Below are 24,565 nucleotides of genomic sequence, written 5' to 3' on the forward strand. Positions count from 1 at the left end.
GTTCAGTAAACAAATAAACAATATGGTTTCGATATAAATAAATTTTCTCAATTCCGACAAATGATTTGACTAACCTTTTATTCTTCACTACCTCGTTTTCTGGATTGCGCCGTACTTGATTCTCCCAACACGTACTCTCTGGATGTTGCGAAAAAGTCCCTCTCGTCCAAACTGCTTCCAAGAAAAACACACAGGACTTACTCGAATATCTTGTGCACAAACGGATAATAATCAGCTACTCGTTCTAGACAAAACAAAGGAATCTCCCTCGGACCAGGAAAATTAACTCTTCAACCGGTCGACGATTTGGTTTTAACTTTATTCTGCTCGCAAAGGCCGATCACACCACTCTACACTGATTCTACACTTTATAAAAAATTGGACTGCTCTCTTCCGATGTCAATTACACAGTGTCTTTATTTTTCTCTCCAATCCATACTCTCACATACATTATCCCTTCTCCTGATATTTTCCATCCAATAGACAACAACCTCTCTCCAACCATTTATTTCTTAAGAACCAAATATTCTTCCAACAACTTTTACAATTTGTCAAATTTCAAAGAATATCATAATTAGTTCTTTACTACTTTCTACTTTTACAACTAAAAACTAATACAGTTTGTTTACCACATTAAAATACCTTCCCGGAAGGATCTTAAAACCGTCTTTGTTTTCGACCACGATGTCCACTATCTAATCACCGCATTGTTTGTTCATGTCCTATGCATTTCGTCGAATCACTTATTTGTCGTTTCACTTTTTCCCGAAACACTTGCTTAATAGCAAAATTACATTCTTAACAATTTTGATGATGAAAATACAGGGTGATGAAAAACTATCATTTTATGGTCGTTGATATAAATTTAATTTTTTCTGAATTTCTCTACAAAAAAAAAACAATTCTACAACAATATATATAATAGTAAAAAAGAAAGAGAACGCAGTTACCACCCTACAAGACCGTAAAATTAGTAATATTTACTTTGTGATAAAATGGGTCAAAGCATATGTCCCGAAGAATAAAGACAACCAAAAAAGTTACACCCCCAGTGGTGGCGGTAAAAATATTAGTAGGTTGGTTAATTCTCACAATGATATAGATTAAAACAAAACGTAGTTTGACCATAAAATTACCACGACACTGATCGTACCCTCGGTTGGCCAGTTGACAGATCTTTTCACAGGACAATAAATTTTAGCATTTAGTGTTATCTTAACGGTCATAAATACCAAATTTTGACAGAAATTTCTCTATATCACGTTGCGTTTATTTTTTTTTCACGTTGGGTTGAATCCCGTCTTCAGTGTTTATCTTTTTCTGTTACATTTTTCTATTGCACACAGAATGTAGCGCCACGTTCCGTCAGTTTTCTGCTTTACAGTTTTCTCACCAGGGAAAACATTTTACAGTAGTTTTCTCAAAAAAAAAATTGAGTTGTATTTGGACCCCCCATCAGGAACATTTCCTGGCTACGTGCCTGCGCAGCCAGGACGATTGTTTTCTTCCAACCCAGCGTTTTTCTTTGATTTTGCCCTGAATGATCAACCGGAGTAAGCGATATTTAGGTTCCTCTCATTATATGACCGAAGTAATGAACCTTTCTCATTTTTATGACGTTGATCAATTCTCGCTCTTTGTGCATGGTCTCCAGCACACGTTCGTTGGATATGTGTGCTGCCCATGGGATTCTGAGCATGCAACGGTAACACTACAGCTCGAAGGCTTGTAATTTGTTGAGATTCTTCACATTTGTTGTCCAAGTTTCACATCCATAGAACAAGACGGTCCAGACGTAGCACTTCAACTCTCTTAGACGTGTGGCCAATGAAAGACTTCTACTGCACAATACAGAACGCCAGCTAATAAAGCTTTTTGGTGCAAGTTCTATTCTGGTCGAAATTTCCTCATCACTTTCAACCCTGCAGTCAATCCAGCTACCCAAATATCTAAAGTGTTCCACCCTTTCCAAGATTTTGTTATCTATTTTTAGTACTGAGTCTTCGGTATTAATTTTTCCGACCACCATCCATTTTGTTTTCTTTGCGTTGCTCGTTAAGCCCTTTGCAATGCATTCGTTGTTTACAGCGTTCAACAGGGTTTGAAGGTCTTCCAGAGGTTTTAATATATGACTGTTTATTTATACAGTCTTAATTACACCGACTAACTGCATCTTAGACCAAGACGAAGAACTCCACGGTTTTGTACAGAAGTGAAGGAAAAATGTAAAGAGAAGAAAAAAGTTTACCTAAAATATATGTCAAATAAAACACAAGACGCATACGATAATTATAAAACTATAAGAAACGAAACACATGCAGTCGTAAGAAGAATAAAAAATGATCACTGGGAACGTTTTTCGGAAGAAATGGAACATGATTTTTATGGTCTCCAAAAGGAAATATCGCGCTATATAAGAGGTCAAAGAACGGAGGTAAAGGAACTATTAGAACCAAAACACATAGAAAAGGATACATGGATTGACTATCTAAAAAAGCTCTATGCAGAGGAAGAACAAATGATGGTAGAACCGGAAACACCAGAAATTACCACAAATGAAGATGTTAATATAAGTACACAGGAAGTATGAAAAACACTCGAAAAGCTGAAGAACAGAAAAGCTGCAGGTAAGGATGGAATACCAAACGAATTACTAAAATATTGTGGAGCAGCTATGATGACAGAACAATTAACAACATTAATTAACAAAATCATAAAACACAATAAAACACCGGAAGAATGGAGAACGAGCGAACTAATTCTACTATTCAAAAAAGGAGATAAAAAGCAGCCAGAAAACTACAGACGTATCAACTTATTAAATACTACCCTAAAACTTACAACTAAAATTTTACAAGACCTAATGAATCAGAGGATAAATTTAGCAGATGAACAACAGGGGTTTCGTACTGGAAGATCGTGTACAGATGCAATATTCGTCATAAAACAAATGACTGAGAAATCACTAGAGTATAATCGACCAGCATTTCTATGTCTGATTGACTTGAAGAAAGCATTTGACAGAGTAAGACTCAAAGATGTAATCCATCTTCTGTATAATAGAGAAGTCCCTCTAGATATCATAAAAACTATTGAAAACATCTACCAAAACAACAAAATGGAAGTTAGAATAGATGTAAATTTAATCATGGATTTAATCATCAAAAACGGTAACAAAGGACGAGGATATAGAATGGGAAACAAAGAAGTATAAATACTCTGCTACGCAGATGACGCAATATTGATAGCCCAAGATGAAGATAGTCTGCAAATATTAGTCCACAGATTTAACATAAGAGCAAAAGAATTCAATATGACAATTTCATCTCAGAAAACCAAAACAATAGTAATCAGTAAAGAACCAATCAGATGGAAAATAGAAATTAATGGTTTCAGTATTGAACAAGTAATGGAAGTAAAATACCTTGGAAATACATTGTCAAGTTACGGAGACCTAGACAAAGAAGTGAGAAATCAAGTACAAAAAGCAAATAGATTGGCAGGATACCTTAATAACACTATATGGCGAAACCGACATATTAACACTGAGATGAAGTCAAGAATTTATAAAGCCAGTGTAAGACCAATAATTATATATGCATCAGAAATAAGGCCCGATACACCCACAACACAAAGACTACTGGAAACGACAGAGATGAGAGTACTGAGAAGAATTACAGGAAATACACTGAGAGATCGAAAGAGGAGTGAAGATATCAGAGGAAAATGTAAAGTACAGAGTATAAACGAATGGACACTAAATAGAAAAAGAGAATGGAACAACCACATAACCAGAATGGGGGAGACACGTGTGGTCAAAATAGTAAGAGATAAATCACCAATCGGTAGAAGAAGTATCAGCCGACAGCGCAAAAGATGGAATGACAACCTTCCATAGAGGTATCAATCCGCCAATGAACAATCAGAATTGCTTATAAAGAGGAAGAAGAAGAAGAACTGCATCTTATAACTTAGAAGCGTCGCGTCAATTGGAATAAACATCCAAATGTTTACTCAGCCCAAATTACGTCTAAAAAGCACTTACTTTACTCAGGCCCGGTCCCAGGGGTGGGCGAACTGCGGGCGGTAAATTTAGGGGCGGCAAATTTTAGAGGACTTTTTGAAATCAGCAAAGTATTATATATAGTATAATTTTAGATTATAGACCTGATATTTCTGGGGTGGAACAAATGACTATTGTTGTACGTTTTGTCGATTTAGGTTCCTGTTCACAAAGTGTTAAAATTTCAGAAAATTTTCTTGGATTTGTGCCTGTACTGTAACCCCTGGCTTGGGACCTACAGCAGTTATTTTGCAAAAACTGAATGAACTGGGAATACGTTTGGAAGATATGAGAGGACAAGGGTATTATACTGGGGAAACATGAAAGGGAAGAGCTTGGGAGTTAAAAACAGAATTTTGAAAATGAATCCTAGATCAGTTTTTGTCCCATGTTCTAGCCATTCACTCAACTTAGTGGTGAACGATGCTGCTAAAGCCTCACAGTTTTATGGCTTTACCTCAAAATTTACGACTTTTTCTCAGCATCTATTCGTCGTTGGGCTATAGTGAAAAATAATATTTCTAGCCTAACATTGAAACCTTTGCCCGAAACTAGATGGGAAAGTAGAATTGGTGCAATTACTCCCATCAGATACCAAATTGAAGAAACCTACGATGCTCTTGTAGAAATTACTGTCAATAAAAACAACGATAAAATGGTTGCTCATGGTCATGAGGCAAGCTGTTTGGCAAATCAAAGCCGTGATTTTACTTTTTTTTGCTTTGTGGTAACATGGCATGGCATTTGAGGCGCTCAGAGCAACAGTGGCCTAACCCACAAATTAAGCATTTTTAGATTATTATATCAATAAAAGCAGCAACATTGAATCTTCTTGTTAACGAGGGTCTACACAACCTACCTCTATATTTGGCTAAGTGGCACTACATAATTTGCAGCGCCATCCCATAAGCACAATGTAAATTCGAATGAAAATATTGCATTTATCTCAAAACTTCGTTTTTGGGGTTAGGCCACTGTTGCCCTGAGCGCCTCATTTTACTTCACATCAATGTAGTCAACAAATCACTGCAAAGTGTTGATATGGTGGTGTATCAAGCTGAGAGTTTATTAGAAAAAACCGAAATCTATTTTAAGTCTCTCAGAAGTGATTTAAAATTCTAGGGCTATTGAACAGACGCAAAAGAATCCATCAAGAAAACCATCAAAGTTAGAAATTGAGAACCCGAAAATCGGGGGCATAGTAACAGCAATAAAGAGGAAAGTGAAAAGACAATTTTGCTATGAGGCTGAAGATGAAAATATGGACGTATAAATTATTATATTAACGTTATATTTAAAAATTATAGACACAACCGTTAATACGTTAAGTGATAGATTTCAGCAAATTAAGAGCCAGAGTAAAATGTTTGAGCTTTTGTACGACATAAACCAAATTAAGGATATGACCGATAACTGCTAGTGATTTATCAGATAGATGTTTTAGGCTATGTGTTGCTTTAACTTTTGATGAGTCAAAAGATTTAAATTATGCTAATCTAAAACATGAACTTAAAGTACTTTCCACGATTGTGAAGCCCAAAAGTACACCTGTAGAGACCCTGAAAATGATTAAAGAGTTTGATTTTGATTTTGCACTCAATCTTAGTGTTGCTTTGAGGATTTTATTAACCCTACCAGTGACAGTGGTTTCTGAAGCAAGAAGCTTTTCAAAGCTAAATCTAATAAAAAATTACTAGGATCAACTCAGGAACTTTTGAGTGCTCTAGCGACAATCTCTATTGAACACGAAATAGCTGAGTCACTTGATCTTGGAGAATTATTATTAAAATACTTTTCCCGTGCCAAGGCAAGACGAGTGCTACTTACTTAGCATTTAATTTAGCACAAAGCACATATGAATAAAAATACAATCTTGATTTAAGTTGGCGATTGTTGAAAGAAGGTGGTAAATCAAGGGGGGCGGCGATCGCCGAGCTTGCCCAGGGCGGCAAAATCCCTAGGGCCGGGCCTGGACTTTACTTTATTGTGTCCGGACATTTCATTCATAAAAGTTCGGCACAGTATCGGGCTACCTAGGTTCCATCTTTGTTTTCGAGCCACAAACCTTCGAGGGTACACCGATGAGGCCAGTTTCTGCATGTAAGAAGATGTTTCATATTCTGTGTTTCTCCACAGTCACATCATTTTACCATGTTTGATTTCACTGGAGCGACCACCACCGTTCTTATTTATAGTTTTCTACGTTTTAAAGTCTAGAGACTGGTTTGCCGACTGAACCTGGGGAAGAGGTAAATACTCAGACGGCTCATCCTGCACTGTCCCAAGAAAGCTTTTTTTGGATTTTAGTCGCTTTCGTGGTGTTCGAGCTCTGAATAGGGCATGCCGCTATCTGTTTAATTTTCGCTATGTACTCTGTACAGCCTCTTCGTGTTAAGGGTTATGTAAAACCGCTGCTTTATATACCTAGATTTGAGACTGGCGTTTGTTTCAGGCACCCCGTTACTATCTTGCAAGTCTTATTTAGCAAAGTATTAACTTATTTGGTGTCGGCAGATTTGCTCCGAATATCGGCCTATTCCGAATAGCAGCAAGCAAAGTTAGGATAGCCATGCTGATCGCCAACATCCGAAACGGATAGGCACCGTAAGAAGAACGGAATAATAAGTACTTCGAGCTCTCATATTAGCACTTCGAGGTAGAGCTGTCAAAATCGTCAAAAACATCCCAGAGGACGTACAAAAGCGCTAGGTGCTATGGAGCGGAAGTATAGATGGCACGTCTCACTTGACCCGGAGCCCCGGAAGAGTTTCTGCACTAATTCACCATCCAATGATTCCTCGATGGCCTGCGTAATGTAGACTCCCAGCAGATATTACGATTACGACTAGGGAGAGGACTCTACCAAATATTGAAGGACGCTATTGCCTCAGCCTTGGAGTAGGAAGCCGTGAAAAATGTGTCCCGCTATCAACGCAAAAGTAAGAGGTGTTGCTGAAATGGAAGACGATCTAAATACTCTGCCCTGGGTGTTGGTCACCCAATTTGAGAAATATCTCGGCCCAATAGCTAATTCTTTGAAACAAAAACATGAAAGGTGGTCCAAGCGTTACAATTTTGGATTGGTAGATGACACCATCTTCAACACGATTGCAGACAACGTACAAGATCAGAGCGCAGCAAATCGTCTGGCATGCAATCCCCACAATAGCAGTTTTGAAAAGAACCCAATGCCACGGGGCGCACGTTGGCTGCTCTGATTCAAGCTTCCAGATTTTCAATATCCACAATAAGACGAAACAGCGACAGTTTAGTTGCAGACGAATAATTCATGAGTTCTTTGGAGTTAAAATAAAGAGCACATTTGCTTCACTTGATCTCTGAACCCACAGAAAAACGTTGGTTAAAGAGCGTCTAATGACTGGTTGCACCAATACATCTTAAGCTTAAGACGTGCTTTAAGCTCAGCTTACGAAACATACGCGTTGTACCATGGAGCCTTAGATCAATCTTCACTTTGTCACAATAGATTGCATAGATAAGAATTGAAAATTATGGTGCAACATACGTGAGACTTAAAGCGGCCCTATAAGCTGAGCTTGGCTAAGCTGGAGCTTAAGATTTGTTAATGCAACCAGGCATATAATTCTTTTAAAAATATGGTATTCCAGAAAAATAATTATTATGGAGAAGAGTCGCGTGTGATAGAAACAAATGGAGTACAATAGTTGATCAGACAAAATCTCGCAGAGTTATCGAGATAAAGCAAGTCAAAGGAGAGTGATCAAAAGAGTTTTAAAATGTAATAAATACACTTACATGGTGACATAAACATAACTAAAACATGTTTGTTCGTTTTCAAGAATTTTAGAAAGTTATTTTCGTCTAGTTCTTTAATCTTTTGCTCTGTTTTTTCTTCATCATCTTCTAACTCTGACATAATTGCAATGAGACAGGGTTTTTGTTTTTGATTTATAAAGAGGAAATAAAAAAGTTTTTGTGATATTTTACATTAAAAAGATTTCTTGATATGCGCATGATATTAAAGTAACATTGAATTTTGAAGTCATTATGACAGTGATAGGAGAACACTAAGTAAGTACTGCCACAGGTACTGCTGCTAGCAAGCGATAACTCGATAACTTCTTCTAGAAAATTTTTGTATCTGCACTTTTTTGACCTTTTGCATTTCGACACACAGCCAGCCTATTTGTTAAGAACTCAACAGGTTCTTTTATATAGAATAGAAATATGCTTTATTGTCCATGAAAATTTTACAATTTTATGGACAAAGCTTACATAAAGTCAGAAAATAACAATAACAAAATACAATTTACTGAAATTAGATAAATCGTCAATTGGGACCGTGCAAGTTCGGCAAAGCGACCCCTATTTCTACGCTCTATACTAAAATTCGCACTTTTAATTATATTGGCCAATTATATTAGTCCTGGTTACTGGATAATTGTCAAGGCCATAGTCCAAAAAAATAATAAGAAGAAAAAATAAGATTCAGGTTATGTTATGGAAACGGCAACAATTGTATGTAGTAAATAAAATTAGTTATTAAAATGCAGTACTGCAAGCAAAATAAAATTAATTAAATTTACCTTTATATAATAATTGCATATCATATCAATATTGTGGAGCAATATATAATTTTTCTGCTTCATTGACAGAAGGTATGAAATAGGGCTTTTCATTCACAGTCACAGTCATTTGTTTCGAGCTTCTGTCACATGTCGTATAATCCGTATATATAATCCGTATATATATTAATATTATACACAGATTATACAACTTATGACAGAAGCTCGAAACAAATGACAATCGATACGTCAATTTGACAATTTCAATTGACAATATGAATTATTTAAGATAGTTGCAATATTTCTCCGCGACTCGCGCAGGGTCGTTTCTCGTTTCCCCTTCCAAGTACTTGCACACCGCGAATAGGTATTACAAAATAAAAGATGATGAAAGTAAAACAAAAACAATATATTGCAAAATTTCAAGAGATTTCAAATTGAACATACTACAAAATAAAATAAAATACAACATTAGGAACTAAATAGGTTTAAACTATTGCACATACCACCCAAATATAGATAAAAATACTTTAGTTACTTGTACATAGAGGTACTGTGAAACTCTTCTACTGAATAATATTATAGTCTTTTAGATTGATAGGCTTTTGTCATTTTGCAGAATTTGGGGAAAATGTTGCAGATTCAAGTTGTAAATGGAGATGGTTGTATAGTTTTTTTACGGAATATAAAATATAATATATATTCCTTTACTAACTCACTGGAGGAAATCGGTAAATAGACATCAAACCTTGAATTTCTGGTCGAGTAGTCGTGATTAGGCCTTGCTGACAAAAGACATGTAGGTAGGTATTTACGAACTAAGCAAACAGTTTCTAAAATACCTATATAAAGAAGGAAGTGTTACGATTCCGTGATCTTAGGAATAACTTCTGCAATGTGTTGTTCTTGTGAGGTCAAACAGATAGCTTATTAAAGAAGGGAATCATTAAATCCTTATATGATAGAGCCAAAATTACTTGTTCTAACGAAAATTCATTGTTAGAAGAAGAACAATCGTTAACATCTGTTTTATTAAAAAATGATTATCCATTATCGTTTATAAATAAGGAATTGTCAAGACTGGATCGAATAGAACAGAACAACTTAGAACGGGATCCTATAACATCCACAAGAAATAATACGAGGAAAATATCAATACCATATATAAAAGGACTATCCGAGAAACTTAAAACAATAGGAAATAAATTCAACATTTCAACAACATTCAAAACAACAAACACATTGAGATCTATTCTATCTAAAACTAAACCTAACAGTGAACAAGAAAGAACAAAGAATTGTATTTATAAAATACCTTGTGAGTGCGAACAATTTTATTTAGGTGAAACATCAAGACCATTAAATGTTAGAATAAGTGAACATCAGTCTTATATTAAAAATAGAGAATTTGATAGATCTCAAATATGTCAACATGCACGGGATAATGAACATAGAGTTCAGTGGAGAGATTCAAGTATAGTCCTGAAAGAATCAGATAGTAAAAAGAGAAAAATCAAAGAAGCGGCTCTAATTATGCTAAATGTAACCAATTGTGTCGCAAATTCCTCGGTAGAATGCAGTAAGATGTGGTTACCCATACTGAAAGAGGAAGTCATTAGAAAGAAAATACCACGATTAGTAAGTCAATAACGTATCTAGTTAGTACAAATTTTATATTTTAGTATTACTTATTATATATCTATGTATTATTAATATTATTTATAATTTAAACATATTAAAGTCAGAATTTGGTATTAGTTTTTTAAAAGTAAATTAAATGTAAGACCAAATACTTACGATGTCGGGATAGTATCACGAGGTTTTTCCTGGTTTTCCCTCGTAATTTACTATGGAATCTCTAACGCGAGAATTTTACTGTCATCGTTGCATTTGTTTGTCTTTTTAAAGACAGATTACATGCTATGATTTTTTGTGACGGATATTCTTGAGTTGGGATTGATTTGATGTATTCGAATGAACTATCTTTTAGTAAAGTCGTCCCAGGAACGCAACTCATAAATATTGGCGATACCATTTTAAAGTCTTCTACTTTAAAATGTATAATATACGTCTGAATTGCCAATATAAATGAGTCAGATTAAATAAATTATTAGAAGATTTTTTTTACTTATCAACAACATTTTTGTTTATTTTAGTAGTATTTTGTATTTTGACAACGAAACCCGATTTGGGCTTCGAAACGTTAATAAAATCATTTTTTTGGTAAAATTGTGTGGCTTATTTCCCATTAAAAATAATTAAAGATAGCTTATTGCTCTTTTTTGTAATTTAAAAATAAGATCAAATTGGACAGCTGTACTCGAACCTCAAAAAAGGAAGACCATATTGAAGATGAGACTCGAACAAAGAAAAATATGTTATTTTAGAAGATGCTTAATTGATTTCCTTCGAAATAGATCTTATTGCATAGCAAGCTGAGGCAAGTTTCTTACTTAACAAATCGCCATGAAGAGACCATCTGAGGTTGCCGTCTAAAAAGATACCAAGAAATTTTACAGAATCGACGCTACTGATCTGGCTGTTATTAAAAAGCAAGGGTTGAAGAGCTCTTTTGTTATAGGCACTTTTAAGAGCTCTTTTTGCACGAGGATAATGCTACCGTCTTATCCTCGTTAAAAGAGAGTAAATTAGTGTTACACCAGGTTTTTATTGTAAGTAGATCAAAATTAATATAGTTGCAATAGTTGAGCTGCCCCAAGTGATACTGGTATCATCAGCAAACAAAACATTTTTCCATCGATTTTTAAATTAGTGATGTCATTTATAAAGATACGGAAAAGTAAAGGACCCAATACTGAACTTTGTGTGACTCCACATACAATGTTTTTGAGACTAGTCAGTATCATTTGCCAGTTGTTTCCTTTTTATCCAAGTTTTAAAATCATTTCGTCTGTCCGATTATGTGCTAATTCTTAAACGCAAAGTCCCATTGGCTTGAAATTTAGTACAGACGTTCTTTTTGATGGAAGGAAGAACCTTATTTAATATTTAAAATCAATAGAAATGTACTACGTTTAAACGTAAGTAGTCTTGATTCTTGATACATACGTGTATACTACTAGTAGTGACATAGAGTCTTGATATATACTAGTAGTTCCTTTCGAACATAAATGCGCGGGTGTAAAATTTGGGGTTGAAGGGCACCGAATTATAAATCTGTTGGTTTCATCATTCAACCTGGATCTATCCACTGCTGAATATAGGTCTTCCTTAGTCATTTACATGTATTTCTATTTTGTGGTGTTTGCATCCAATTTTTGTCGATCCGTATTATGTCATCAGACGATCAGACCTTCTCGTTGGCGGACGACCTCTACTCCGATATGCTTCTTGTATTGGTCTCCAGTGTATTATGCTATATATGAACAGAAGGTTCATTACTCGCCATTCAGGATCAGGTTATACTAACCAAAACTTACCTGAAATATATGGTAAAAGACCCTCAGGTCCAAAACGACAAATGCCGATATGAATGTCAAGCCAAAGAAACCATTCAACATCTTACCGACACTGCCAGGTATTTGCTGTTACTGAATATGACGAACGGCATGACTCGGTAGAAAAGATCATCCGAGAGATAGCTGTCAGATTGGGACTTCTCCAAACCGACCATCTCCCATATTATCAATACGTTTCTGAGAGTATGCTTGAGAATCACAACTACAAACTACTGGGACCGCACTGTGCTCACAAACCAAACACCGTGGCACATAATAGACCAGATCTCGTATTAATTAGTTAACACGTTGACGGACAGAACGTCTAATTTCCATTGATATAATGTGACCCAACGTCTATATAGACCTTGCATTGATGTGAGATCTGGAAATTCAACTACGAAGACAATGAAGAATGCAAAGTTCCCAGACAATTCGCGGTGTGCAAGTACTTGGAAAGGGAAACGAGAAACGACCGTGCGCGAGTCGCGGAGAAATATTGCAACTATCTTAAATAACTCATATTGTCAATTGAAATTGTCAAATTGACGTATATTTCATACCTTCTGTCATTGACGCAGAAAAATTATATATTGCTCCACAATATTGATATGATATGCAATTATTATATAAAGGTAAATTTAATTAATTGTATTTTGCTTGCAGTACTGCATTTTAATAACTGATTTTATTTACTACATACAATTGTTTACGTTTGCTAAACATAACCTGCATCTTATTTTTTCTTCTTATTATTTTTTTGGGCTATGGTCTTGACAATTATCCAGCAACCAGGAGTAATATAATTGGCCAATATAATTAAAAGTGCGAATAAAAGTACAGAGCGTAGAAATAGAGGTCGCTTTGCCGAACTTGCACGGTCCCAATACCTATTATTCTCACTACTACTGGAGTGATTCCTAAGAACCTCCTAAAAATCATAAAAAAGCTGGGTTTGAATGAACATATCTCTATAAGACCGTGCAGAAAGCTGGTACTACTCTCGACGGCCAGATGTGTACGAACATTTTTGGGAGATACTCCAGCATACCAAGTCACCTAGGCCTGGTTAACACGGAAAGAGTCCCACTAGAGCTCAATCCTTTTGATACCGTAGGTATCTGGGATGAATTTTCCCCTTGAGTGAGAGCCGTATGGCTAAATCTGGAAGGATAATAATAATTAGCGCGTCGAGCCTAGTAGGTTCATGACTTGATTGACCATTCTCCTCCATCCGTTCTTATCCATTGCTTTCATCCTCCAATTTGTGACGTTGAGTCCTTTTAGATCATGACCTCTGACCTCTTTTCTGCCGTCCTGTACTAGACAGTAGAATTTTCGGTAATCTACCTTCTGGCATCCTCCGTATGTGTCCTAGCCATCTTAGTCGTTGTGTTCTTATTACTCCTAGTGTACTGAGTAGAGATGGTACAGAATAGCATTTTTCGGTAATAGGTTGGAACTGAACCTATTCCAGAGACCTAATGTGAGTTTCTGATTCCGACGTGAAAAGACGATATATCGATAGTCTTAGCTTGTTCCTAGTTGTGCCACTATTGTCTTGCGCTGCATCAAATTCAAACGACCAAACTAGTGGGTACCTATAATTTTGTATTTTTAATCTAGAGGATGTATTTAATTTGCTTTTTAAATATACATGTATTTCTTACCATGTTTTCCTACAATTCGTAAATCTATATATGTAACAACTATTAAAACAAATTTTTCTTACGTGTAATTATGAGTTTTTAATTTACCTAACGTCGTGGTTTATTCAGAATTCGTTTATGCAAATGGAAAATGAAGACACTAAGCTATTACAGAAGATAGGATCGATTAGGATTATAGTCATAAATAAAAGTCAAAGTCAGAGTCAAAATTTGAACAGTTTTAAATGACAACAATACCCGCCATTTAGAAATCTGTTACAGCCGTATGGACCTGAAATTCTTTTGAACCCATCACATTAAACAGATGCGAGATGCTGGAATCGAAACAGACGCCGCCGATGCGTTTCTTTATGGTACCTATTCCGAGAGATCAGTTCAAGTTCCATTTCAAATCTCTTGCCCGGTTGTTCCGGAAAGTGTACTCAACTACGGCCGGCGCTGGAGTTGAAACCGATGCCGTCAAAGTTTTATCACTTGTAATACGTGGAATAGAACGTGACCGATGCGTTCCCTACGGTGGCTCTTTCGATGTCTAAATGGCTGTGCTAAAACCTATTCCGAGCGAGAATCCAATTTAGAGTTCATTGTAAATTGCGGTCGATGCGGCGCCGTTGGAATCTAAACCGATGCCGTCGACTTTTTGTCACTGCTGCGTGGAATAGACGATTGGAACCTATTCCGAGGTACCTGCTCCAGTTCCACCATGCCATCTCTAATACTGAGTTCCCTATATAACTCTCTCAGACCTTCATTTGTCCTGATCCAAACGCCGTTCTCCATTTTTCCTCCAAATATTTTCCTTACTAATTTACTATAGTTACTGGAATACAGGGGAAATAAAACACAGGTTCGATTTTTATTATTTTCATTAAATTAGTCACCTTTAAATATCAGATCTGTAGTGTAATGAGCATGAGTATTTTTGAGCTTGATTCGAGATACCTACAATCACTATTTACAACTCCTCCTTTGGATTGTTCATATATTTCAACAAGAAAGTTTTTATATCATCAGCAGTCCTTTTTCCGTTATAATCAGCAACAAATTTTCCGTTTTTAAACAATTTCAACGTCGGGAACCCGGATATGTGGTATTCTTCGGCGATTGATGGATTTTCGGCACAATCAATCATCGCAAGGCAAGATTTGTGCCCTTCGTCGCTAAGTTGATGGGCTGCTACGCTATACTCCGGTTTCATCTTCTTGCAGTATCCACACCAAGGAGCGTAGAACATCACTAGAACCACTTTGTCAGCAATTTGATTCTGGAATGTTTTGTCTGTTAATTTCACTACGGCAGGATCCATTATCCATTCGGCAGGTTCAGCAGGAGGAGGAGCAGGAACATTTACTACTTTGTCGGGTTCTCTCATGAAGTCTATAAAATCTGGAGCCTAAAACAAATACATAGTAGATTGGTAAATGGCATTCACAACAAACTTGGGAGAAATATATCAAGGACATATTTGCAGATAGTAGGGAAGGAAGATAGCAGGGACCATCTTCACCTCATAATACAGGGCAAGCTCGCCGAAAGAAGAGACCCAGGCCGAAAAAGAACATCCTGGCTCCGAAATCTCAGGGAGTGGTATCAAGAGACCACCGTTAATCTATTTAGAGCTGCCCTAAACAAAGTTATTCAATATGATCGTCAACATTCGATAAATCGGTTCGATAATCGGACAGGGTACTGAAAGAAGAAGAAGGGAAGAAATAAATGAAACGTTATCAACTAATGAAAATCTAGAATATCTAATATCAGAGGTGAAACAGGCAATTAAAAACTCAAAAAGTGATAAAGCACCAGAACCTGATGAAATTTCAGTAGAAATATTAAAAATCCTGAATGATGAAAATATAGTGTCTAACTAAATTATTTAATAAAATATACCACGACGGTCAAATCCCATAAATGGTTAAAATTTATCTTTTTACCCTTATCCAAGAAAAATAATCATAAATCTAGCGATTAATTAGCCTTATGAGCCACACTTTAAAAATATTACTCTAAGTTATTCAACAGCGTATACAGTGTGTCGCATTTAAGAAGAAGAAATCCCCTATATTTCGGCTATCAAAATAAATATAGATTTGAAATTTTGCACAGTCATACAGGTTGATGGATCACATTATTAAAGATAGTCAACTGAAGTTTAAATTTTAAACCCTTCATCTTAAATCTTAAAAACTCTTCATCTTAAATGCGACACACTGTATATAAAAAATATGTGAAGAGCAATTAGACAACACACAGTTTGGATATAGAGGTGAAATGGAAACAAGAGAGGCATTGTGCGCAATGACGGTACTATTACAAAAATGCAAAGAATATAATAAAAACGTATTCATATGTTATATGATTATAGATATCCGGTAGATTACAGATTGCAGAAAGCGTTTGACAAAATTCAACATGGTAAACTCATACATACATTGAAACATATACCTACATTCCAAGGATATGGATTTAATAAAAAATCTATACTACAATCAAACAGCGGTCGTACGGGCACGGGTGGAAGATAGTGAGACAAACCAAGTAGAAATTCAAAGAGGAGTCAGACAGGGATGCCTGCTGTCGCCACAATTATTTAATGTGTACTCCCAATTAATATTTCAGGAGGCATCAATTTTTCTGGAAATCATTAACAGAGAAAGCAAAAAAATAAGACTATCAATGAATACAAATAAAACCAAATACATTGTGATCTCGAAAACCCCTGTTGACAACATACATCTGACACTGAAGGGTAAACCGTTAGAGAGAGTCGACAAGTATAAATACCTCAGAGCAATTATTATAAACTCGCAGTTAGATCAAGATGCAGAGATGAAGGTCCGAACACAAATAGCTCGAAACGGATTTATAAAATACAAGTCACTGTTTACAAATAAGAAATTTAGTATGGCTATCAGATTGAGGTAAGTCGCATGTTATGTTTGGTCGCAGCTTCTATATGGGGTAGAAGCTTGGATTCTGAAGGCTCAATCAGTAAAAAAATTGGAGGCATTCGAAATGTGGCTATTTTCTTGGACTGTAAAAGTCTCAAACGGAGAAGTGTTAAAACGAATTGCACATGGCAGAGAGCTTATGAACACAATTAAAATAAGAAAAACATCGGATCTGGGCCACTTACTTCGAAACGATAAATACTCTCTGCTACACGCTACACGTAATTATGCAAGGAAGAGTAGAGGAAGAAAAAGCTTGCGAATAAAGCAGAAATGTTGAACAGATAATATTTCACATTGCAAAAGATAGGGAAGCGTTTAAAGAAGTGATCGCCAACCTTCGTTAGAAGACTGCAAAATAAGAAGAAGAAACGGCATTCTAAGAAATGTGAAAGCCCAAAACTTTATGGAGTCTACCTTCATTACAAGGCGACGATAAACGAATTAAAAAACAAGGAATTATGAGCTCTTATATGAAAATATGTAACGTTGGTATCTCTTCATAAAAATTTCTCGCTAGGGGTAGTTTAATATTTAAGCATTGTACACACGAAATTTCCTATAAAAATCTAAAACGAGAATATAATATGTAGTACCAAAATGACATTTTTAGAAAAATAAGTTGTATTGCCAGATACGTACGAACAGTAGCTTTGTTATTAAATACTTATACTTTAAAACTAAATATGCATTGCTTGCTGATTAGAGGTAGAGATAAGACGTACACATTATAATATCTGTGTATACGGTCTAGGTCTAGGTTTTATATAAGTGATATGTATAAGAGTGTGTTACAAATTCCATAAAGATTCTTACAAAATAGGTACACGAAAAAAGTTATTAATAAATACTTATACAGAGTGTCAATTTGAAAAGGTACGTTCCTCTATAACTCTATACTTTGGTTCCTATAGAAAATCTATGTATGTGGTATTTTTAAAACGGTAGTTGAATTTGACCTTTAAAATGAGGTATCACTCAACTCCCATTAAAGATTTTGGGTTGATGTAATTTAGTTGAAAACTGGTCAACAAAATGTCCCCGTCACAAATATGACGTGTTTTCGTATATTTTTAAATTTTCTATAGGGACCAAATTATAGAGGGTGATAACTCGGGCATGTGATGCGGAGCGAGAAGTATGGCATCCTGCGACTCATAAAGCAAGGAAAGATAGATGCCAGAAGCATCGGAAGAAGACGAATTTCATGGCTGAAGAACTTAAGAGAATGATTTGGATGCAGCTCAAAACAACTATTTAGAGCTACTGCCTCAACAATTCAAATAGCTATGATGATTGCCAACCTCCGTAACGGAGATGGCACCTGAAGAAGATATATCTATCTAATCCGCCCTAAACATCCATCCTGGGATATAGGCCTCCTCTTCCTTCTTCCATGCCTCTCTTGGGTAATTTGAATCCATTTTGACGAAGTGAGCTTCCCCTTTTTCGTTTGTGGTTCCACGGTCTCCAATGTATATTCCTCTTAGTCCATCTTTCATCATTCTGCCGTAGGGTGTGTCCGGCGAACTTCCATTTAAGCTTTACTACTTGGGTTCAGACATCATTCACTTTTGTTTTGTTACGGATCCATTCGTTTCTTTTCCTGTCTGATAGTTTAATGTTCAGCATTTGTCTTTCCATGGATCTTTCTGTCTTTGCTATTTTTCCATATTTTCTTTGGTGCCACCGTCTATAATTTGGTCCCTATAGAAAATTTAAAAATAAGCAAAAACACATAAAATTTGTTTGTGAGGGGGACATTTTATAAACCAATTTCCAACTAAATTACATCAACCCTCTAGAGGGGGCGGCTACAACTCCCAAAATCTTTAATGGAAATGGAGGTGGAGCACCTCATTTTAAAGGTCGTTCAACTACTTTTTCAAAAATACCACATACCTTATATTATTTTCAGTACGTTTGGAAAAATCTTGAGACTCAATACCCCAAAAAATTTTGGATTTCTGAACTCAATACTTAATATCTTTACGGTTTTACTTCATTTTTTCAAAAATACTAAAAAATGTACTCAAAATACTCCAATACTCTAAAAAATTCAATTTGGGCAATTCTGAACTTGATACTTAATATCTTTACGGTTTTACTTGATGTTTCCAAAAGCACTGAAAAGAAATATAATGTATGGTATTTTTGAAAAGGTACGATCTTTAAAATGAGGTATCACTCAACCCCCCTTTCCATTAAAGATTTTGGGGATTGTGTCCGCCCCCGCTAGAGGGTTGATGTAATTTAGTTGACAACTAGTCTACAAAATGTCCCCCTCACAAATAAATTGGACGTGTTTTTGCATATTTTTAGATTTTCTATGCGGACCAAATTACTTAGAAAGGGTGGTATCTTTTCAAATTGACACACTGTAAAACGTTAATAACATACAGTGCGATGAACTCAAAATGATTTGTTAATACAATTGCTCGTAACAGTTGAAACACCCGCTGCAAATTTCAATTTTCTCACGAACATTTTGCGGGAGTTATATCAGCACTAGACAGAGTCCCACAATATTTATAGTGCAGTAACTGAAGGTGGATATGAGCTATTACCTCCGATTTCGATAAACCTCCATCGATTTGCATGAAAATCGGTGAGTGGTTAGAGGATATCTCAAGGAACAAAGGTGACGTATTGCCAACTTGCGCTTTTACCCTGGGGGTGGATGCCACCCCTTATCGGGGGTGAACTTTTTTTATTAAAAATAACTACACAAATCGATAGATGGACAAATTCGAAGCAAAATTTGTTATGTCAGGTTATTTAAATAAATCAATACTTAGTTAATAAAGATCAAAAATTTAAATTTTTCGTGAGAAAAATGCATGGTGTAAACCGGTTTTTCATAAATAACTCAAAAACTATAAGTTTGTACAAAAAAGTTATTCTTACCAATATTGAAGACCATAAAAAATCGAATAAATTTCTTACTAGAAAAACCTTTACTGGTAATTCTAAGTAAGTTATAGATAAATGAATGAATATTTTTTTCGGCGAGTGCCCAAATATAAGAATTCAAGCTTAAATAAGGGGAAAATGATGAATTTTAACATATTCTTATTAAACATTTACAAAGCACAAAGAAATATTTATCAAATGAGCTTCCGAAGAAGTTCGTAGCATTAAAATTTATGTTCCAAAAATTGTTATTGTTTTGTTTAGAATAACTCCGGAAATTTTTTTGATATCAGGTTCATCTAAAAACCATTTGATATTAATCCATATTAAATTTAATCTATTAAACCTCTTACTTTTTTAAATATAAAAGGTTAAATTGTCCCGGTTACATGGTTCTCACGGTAAAATTTAAGTTTTAAACGCTATCTCGGTAATTTTTTATCCTATAGAATTAGTAAAAAAAGCAAAATATTTGGTAAAGATAAACCTAAAATTTGGTTCTATATCATTTTTAAGTATATTAAGTATTTTTGAGTATTTAATGAAATGAAAAATCAAGAGATACCAGCAAAATTAATCAGATTAACAAAAATGACCATGGATGGAGCTCGAGCCAAAGTAACAACAGAAGAAGGTAGCACAAAATCAATTGCAATAGAAACAGGAGTGCGACAAGGCGACTCCCTGTCAACCACATTATTCAACATAGCACTAGAAGGAACAGTCAAGGCCAGCAAAATTAAAGGAACTATAGCCCACTCCTCAACACAAATAGTTGCATATGCAGATGATTTAGTTCTTATGGGAAGAGACAAGGAAAGATTAAAAGAAGCAGTAACAATCCTGGCAAAAGAAGCACGGAAAAGAGGTCTAGAAATTAACGAAGGAAAAACAAAATATCTACTCTGCTCTAGAAGAGAAGATAACAGGATGAGAGAAATCAAAATAGAAAACTACACTTTTGAAAGAGTCCAACAATTTAAATATTTGGGAGTAATAGTGAATGGCCAAAACAAGAGAAGTGAAGAAGTAACGGAACGAATACTAACAGGCAACAAAACATACTGGAGATATCATAGGCTTATGAAGGACAAGAACTTATCCAGAAATACAAAACTGAAAATATACAGAGTTGCAATCAGACCAGTAGTTACGTACGCAGCTGAGACAATGTGCCTCACGGAAAAAGATGAAGAAAAATTGAGAATATTCGAAAGGAAAATCCTCAGACGCATCATGGGCCCGATAAGAATGGACAACGGAGAAATGAGAAGAAGAATGAACCATGAGCTAAGAGACATAATGAAGGGAGAAGATATAGTTAGATTTATTAAATCACAGAGGCTGAGATGGCTGGGACACATATAAAGAAGGAAAAACGACCGACTGATTAAGAAGATCACCAGATGAAAACCGGCAACTGAAAGACCAAGAGGAAGACCCAGAGAGAGATGGGAGGACCAGGTCATGAGAGATATCAAAATTCTGGAAGTGAGAAACTGGAGGGAACTATGCACATATCGAAATGAGTGGAAGAAAATAGTAACGAAAGCCAAGTCATACAACAAACTTTGACAACATACAAGTGGAATGCGGAGTGATTCACCGCAATAAGCGAATCTGAGAGCTCTAAGTAAGAGCGGCAAACATTCCACCTGGAATGAAAAGCCCTGATGATGATGATGAAGTATTTTTGGAGTTATTATCAAAAGAAAATGAAAGTTACGAAAATTTTTAAATATTCTGATTTTTTTAAATTACATTTTTTGTTTTTCAAACATGCACTATAAACCGGTCAAAATTTTTGGGATCATTATTTAAGCTAACATAAAGAAAGTATTACAGGAATTACCATAAATTTTAATTTTTGTGGAAATGGCGTACGTTTTATTTTTCACGTTTTCCTAAAAAAATCAAAAGGGTTCTCTTATTTTTGATGCTATCAACTTCTTCTGGAGCTCATTTAATAGGAATTCCTGAGGACTGATAAGTATCTATAAGTGATATTTTATAAAATGCATCGTTTTTTCGTTATTTATGCTTGAATATTTGGATTTGAGTACTCTCCGAAAAAAGTATACATTCAATTACCCATAACTTACTCCCAATCAACATTAAATGGCTTTTCAAGTAGAGTGTATTTAGTTTTTTATTATCTTTAATTTTGATAATAACTTTTTTGTAAAAGCTTATCGTTTTTGAATTATTTGTGAAAACCCCTCTCAAACATGCATTTATTCACGAAACACTAAAATATTTTATCTTTAATAACACAAAAAGTATTGATTTATTATAATTACATAACAAATTTTGCTTTGAATTTATCCCTCTATCGATTTATGTTGATATTTTTAATATAATAATTTTCATCTCCGAGAAGGGGTGGCATCCACCCCCAGGCTAAAAGCGCAAGTTAGCACCATGTCGCCTTTGTTCCTTGAGGTATCCTCTAACCACTCACCAATTTTCATAAAAATCGATGGAGGTTCAACGAAATCGGAGGTGAAAACCTTCAGTGACTGCACTATTAGGCCAAAAGACGAAAAGACATTTAGAGTTATCGGGGATAGATAAATTAATAACAGTAAATACACAAAAAAACCTTACCGTTCTTCCACCTTTATAGTCTTTCATCTCCTTCTTGTAGTAACTGAAGTATTTAAACGTGGGATAACCTGTCACGTCGTTTGCACTACAGACTGATGGGTATACAGTACAATCAACAGCAGTAAATTCGACTCTGGGATCATCCTTGAACTCTGTAGCGGCTTGAGTATATTCCGGTTTGGCTTTTTTACAATGTCCACACCCTAGAAAATAGATAAATGTATTAATTTGTGACTAAAGATCATTAACAGCGCAATGATAGAGCGTTGAAGGAAAGTCGTATAGATTATCGGTATTCCAAACTAATTGCGAACATATACAATATAGCCCAGTAAATGAACGGGAAATGCGGCGATACCGTGTAATTTTCAGGAGCAACTCCGAATTGCATGAAAGTTTGGATTTAGGTTCTACTTACCCTCCACTTCAAAGTTGAAATTGTGACGTTGGTTGCTTTTACCTTTGGGGTGACAGTCACCCCTTCTCGGGGGTGAAAAAACATACGTTCAAGATAAGACCAGAAATGGATAAATTGACTGATTTTAAGCAACTTTTTTTCTATCGAGTTTTTTACGTAAGTCAATACTTTTCGAGTTATTTGCCATTGAAAATGTTGATTTTTCGACAAAAAAACTACGTTTTCAGACGGTTTTTCGCAAATAACTCAGAAAGTAAATATTTTTTCGAAAAAATATTCTTAGCAAAAGTGTAGCTTATAAAAAACAAAAAAAAATGGTGTATCAGTAAAGTCTATCAATCAAGTAAAAACAAAGTTGTAACTCATGAAAAATACGTTCTTGTTCGTCTAATTCCAAATCGAATATTTCAAGGTGAAATCACCGAAAAATTAAGCACTTTTCGGGAAAAACCCATTTAAACTTTTTAAAGTGTTTATAAAAAGCTTTATTTTAATTGTTAACAAAAGTTTTTAGCATTAAAAATAAGCGGGTTACGCTCAAAATAAAGTTGGCCCTCTTTTTTTTTGTAAAAATCATGAAAATCTCCCCGTGTTTAGCTCCCTAAATGAAATTACTCGTTACCGCTTTACAAACAATTTACTTACCTATCTATTTTTTATATGATCTGTCAGTATCACCGGTTTAAACTGTTTATTTGTGAAAGGGTTATAGTTGAAAAAGCTTGAATGCGTCACTAATCACGAGTGTATGCAAATTTTGAACAGCCATATCTTAACCAATTTTTGTCTTACTGAGAAACAACATGAAGGTAGCATATTTATAATAGCAAAACCTATATTTTTACTGTTTTAGATTTTTCTTATTACTAATACTTTTTAAGTTATTTTGAAAAAAGGAAATTTTTCAAAAATTTTTAGAAAATCTGTTTTACTATAAAACCAAATATTTTTTCAAAAATAAGTACTTCAAACCAATCAAACTTACAGATCATATAAACAATACACATACAGTTAAAATAAATGGTAAAGCGGTAACGATTAAATTTATTTAGGGTGCTAAATAGAGGGAGGTTTTCACGATTTTTTTTACCAAAAAAAGGGGCCAACTTTTCTTTTCAGTGTAACTAGTTTATTTTTGATGCTGGAAACTTTTGTAAAAAACAAATAGTAAGTTCTGAAGCTATTTCCTTGTGGCATTTTTATGATTAACTATTTAGTGGGAAATAAGCCACAATTAAATTGAAAAAATAATTTTATTAACGTTTCGAAGCCCAAATCGGGTTTCGTTGTCAAAATACAAAATACTATTTTGTATTTTGACATTTGTATTACAAAATAGTATTTTGTATTTTGACAATGAAACCCGATTTGGGCTTCGAAACGTTAATAAAATTATTTTTTCAATTTAATTGTGGCTTATTTCCCACTAAACAGTTAATCGCAAATAGTAAGCTTTTTTTAGATACTTTAAAAATGTTAATAAGGTTTTCCCGAAAAGTGCTTCATTCTTTGGTGATTTCGCGTTGAATTATTCGATTTGGAATTAGACGAAGAAGAACGTATTTTTCATGAGCTACAACTTTGCTTCTACTCAAGTTGTAGACTTTACTGGTACACCATTTTTTTCGTTTTTCTATAAGCTACACTTTTGCTAAAAATATTTTTTTCGATAAAATATGTACTTTTTGAGTTTTTTGCGAAAAACGGTCTGAAAACGAAGTTTTTTTTGTCGAAAAATCAACATTTTAAATCGCGAATAACTCGAAAAGTATTGACTTACGTAAAAAACTTTATAGATTAAAAGGTGCTTAAAATCAGTCAATTTATCCATTTCCGGTCTTATCTTGAACGTACGTTTTTTCACCCCCGAGAAGGGGTGACTGTCATCCCCCAAGTAAAAGCAACCAACGGCACAATTTCAACTTTGAAGTGGAGGGT

At 35.0% G+C, this 24,565-nt stretch overlaps 2 protein-coding genes across 3 annotated transcripts in view; both read right to left on the reverse strand.

Moving 5' to 3' along the window:
- The window catches only part of LOC126885212 (protein disulfide-isomerase A5-like), a 37,717-nt gene extending 29,616 nt beyond the window's left edge, over positions 1–8,101 (reverse strand). For both annotated transcript variants that reach the window (XM_050651666.1, XM_050651667.1), the window contains exon 1: positions 7,841–8,101. In XM_050651666.1, coding sequence (XP_050507623.1) covers positions 7,841–7,961 — 121 coding nt within the window. In that variant the 5' untranslated portion in view covers positions 7,962–8,101. The remainder of the gene's footprint in view (positions 1–7,840) is intronic.
- Positions 8,102–14,586: 6,485 nt separating this feature from the next.
- LOC126885214 (protein disulfide-isomerase A5-like) overlaps positions 14,587–24,565 on the reverse strand; it is a 63,389-nt gene continuing 53,410 nt past the window's right edge. The window contains exons 7-8 of the mRNA XM_050651668.1: positions 22,210–22,412; positions 14,587–15,131 (exon numbers count right to left, since the gene is read on the reverse strand). Coding sequence (XP_050507625.1) covers positions 14,694–15,131; positions 22,210–22,412 — 641 coding nt within the window. The 3' untranslated portion in view covers positions 14,587–14,693. The remainder of the gene's footprint in view (positions 15,132–22,209; positions 22,413–24,565) is intronic.

Source organism: Diabrotica virgifera, chromosome 5, assembly GCF_917563875.1.
Source record: "Diabrotica virgifera virgifera chromosome 5, PGI_DIABVI_V3a".
Classification (NCBI taxonomy): Eukaryota; Metazoa; Arthropoda; class Insecta; order Coleoptera; family Chrysomelidae; genus Diabrotica; species Diabrotica virgifera.